Below are 2,707 nucleotides of genomic sequence, written 5' to 3'. Positions count from 1 at the left end.
AAAACGTGTTAGACATTTGTCATCCACAGTACCTATTTAGATATTCTTCTAAATACAGAGGATTCTCAAAACTCAAACTTGGCAAGGAACCCTGGCCAGCACAGTTTCCAAATACGATGAAAAATGCATCATTTGAGTGAGAAATCATAGCCAATCTAAAATACTCATATATATATATATATATACACACACACACTACATAAAATTATAAATATATATTCCTCAAAAGTAGCTTGCCCTTGCCACTATCCAGAAGAGTCTCTTCAAAACCTTAGTATAACATGGCAAGGCTTTGTTTTACATTGGTGATCTTAGCATTGGCTTTACTGGTTTCACAAAGTGATCAGTCACTAACCTGCACATCACAAAGATTCACAAACAAGAATGTGTACACAAACTGCACTGATCTTTCATACCTAAATGCCTACCTTCACTGGACATACAACACTACCAATTCCACATTGTCCATTGCTTTCACAGCCCCACCATCAAAGCCAGATGGTTGGGTTTCATGGTCCATAAATCCAGTAAAGCCCTCCATGATTTCGGCCCAGGCCTTATTAGCCTTCAAACACAAAGACAACATAACCATCAACACCTACAACGTAACTTCTTATGACGATGCAACTAAGTGGGGGACCAAGCTGTCATACGAGGTTTGGGACTTAAGCGCCGAGGAAAGCAATGGAAACATCACAATCTTCGGGAAATGGAAGCTCCCAGAGAACACTAAGATGGTAATGTTTAATCCGATTCAATTTATTACTTTGAATTAGTTTAGCTCCAATTAAAGATACCAAATTTAATAAAAACTTAGGAAGTGCAGACACTTTATTAAAGTGTTGTACCCAGAGTCATACCAATAGTATCATATTATAATTTTTCAAAAATTGCTCGTATATTTGTGTTATACGTATACTTGTGTTTATGTTTGTGCTACCTAGATTGTAACCTAATGTGGTCTTATGTAAGTGACTTAAAAGGTAACTTCGACTTTCGTATTAAAATGAATACTTGATTTTAAAATAAACTACAATTAGAATCTAATTTGGATTTGATTTAGATTCTGATTTTGTGATTCGGCTTTAATATGTTATTTATAATTGGTTTTTGATCAAACAGGTGAACCAAATTTGGCAAGTTGGTCCAGGCATAACCGATAAAGGATTGCCACTTTCCCATGACAAGAATCTAGATAATTTAAAGGCCAAAGGGATGCTTCAGCTGGTGGGGACACAGAGTGGTGCTGCTCCTTCTCCTTCTCCTTCTCCTGCTGGTCCTGTGCCTGGTGTTCCTGCTCCTGCACCAGCTGGTAAAAAGAAAAGTGCGAGTACAAGAATTGGAGGGAGAATCAGTGCTTGTTTTTACATGGGGTTGGTTGTGATTCTTGGGAGTTTGATTGTTTTCTAAGAGTTTAATTAGTTTTGGAGATTTGATTTGTTTGGGGTTTTAGAGAGAGAGAGAGGGGGGGGGGGGGGGGTTGGATTTGCTGTTTCATCAAGATGTGTACGTAGTACATGAAATATTCAATGTCAATAAGAAGCAGTAGCAACGTAGTAGTTGTTATTTATTTATTTATTTATTAATCAATATAGGCATATAGCAGATATTTAAATGATTATTGTTGTAAATCCTTATGAGTTACTGCATCACAATTGATTTTAGCGCAATGTCACGTACACATAAATAATTTACAATATTTTTCACAATAACTAAATTAGCAAGCTTTTATTAGTCTTCATTTTGAATCATCATGTACCATTTAACCAAAATCTTTTTATCTATCAGTAATAGTCAATCGATTTTGTGTATATAGAGAGACTTTGTGTGTGGTTCCAATGGCTGAGCTTGATGTGTTATTGCATGTGCTTGATAGCCACTACATCCGGATCCATTTATTTGCATTCATGCACAAAATACACCAGGATAGCATAGTGAAAGCTTTAAATGCGGCTCGATCTAATTTTATACACAGTTCCTGCAATAATGCCATGAAGTCACACTGATCTATTATAGCTTTTTTCTGCAACATTTTGACTTAAAAGCGAAATATTATATCTACAACAATTTTATAATATTTTCACAATAGATTTTATGTGTTAAGTTATTATTTACTGTTACTAGTGGGTAAGAAAGTAATTTCAATGTTAAATTTAAATTTAAAACCTGTAACAACCTGTCAATTAAAATTTTTTGTGAAAATATTGTGAAAGTTCTCTTATTTAAATGGTATTGGAATGTTTTCTCAACCAAAAAAAAAAACTAAAAAAGAGGAAATGGGAATGGAATCAAGAGATGATGTCAGTTTTGCGTAATGATGGCGTCCAAGGCCCAGGCTAACCTAAGATGACATCATCTTAGAGTTTGTATTAAATACATTTTTTGGTAGAAGAGTCTATATACACTGTATAGAGTATGAGAGGCTGTATTTCAATTAAGCCACATTGCCTTATTGTTTCAAAATGATTAAAAAAAATTACCCAAAAAATTCATGCTTAAAATCTTTTAGTTAATAAATTTGAAAAAATATTTTTGAGAAGAATAAATCTGAAAATTTAAACAATCATAAGATGTCACACGGTAAAATCAAGTGTTATGTTCAAATTGAACTTTATTTTTTTTAATTTTATAATTCAATAGCTATAATAATAGAAAGGAGATTTAAACCAAGTGTGCCAACAAGTTACATTATAAGGTTGTTAGTAAA

General features: G+C 33.5%; 1 protein-coding gene across 1 annotated transcript; it reads left to right on the top strand.

The window, feature by feature from the left end:
* The first annotated feature begins 281 nt into the window (after positions 1-281).
* Positions 282-1,410, top strand: LOC142620771 (auxin-induced in root cultures protein 12-like). The gene is made up of 2 exons (XM_075794081.1): positions 282-737; positions 1,123-1,410. The coding sequence occupies exons 1-2, from the start codon at positions 282-284 to the stop codon at positions 1,408-1,410; spliced, it is 744 nt and encodes a 247-aa protein (XP_075650196.1).
* Positions 1,411-2,707: the final 1,297 nt, after the last annotated feature.

The sequence above is a fragment of the Castanea sativa genome, chromosome 12 (assembly GCF_040712315.1).
Source record: "Castanea sativa cultivar Marrone di Chiusa Pesio chromosome 12, ASM4071231v1".
NCBI classification, from domain to species: domain Eukaryota; kingdom Viridiplantae; phylum Streptophyta; class Magnoliopsida; order Fagales; family Fagaceae; genus Castanea; species Castanea sativa.
The sequence above is the reverse complement of the archived record's forward strand: the minus strand, read 5'-3'. Positions and strand labels throughout refer to the sequence as shown.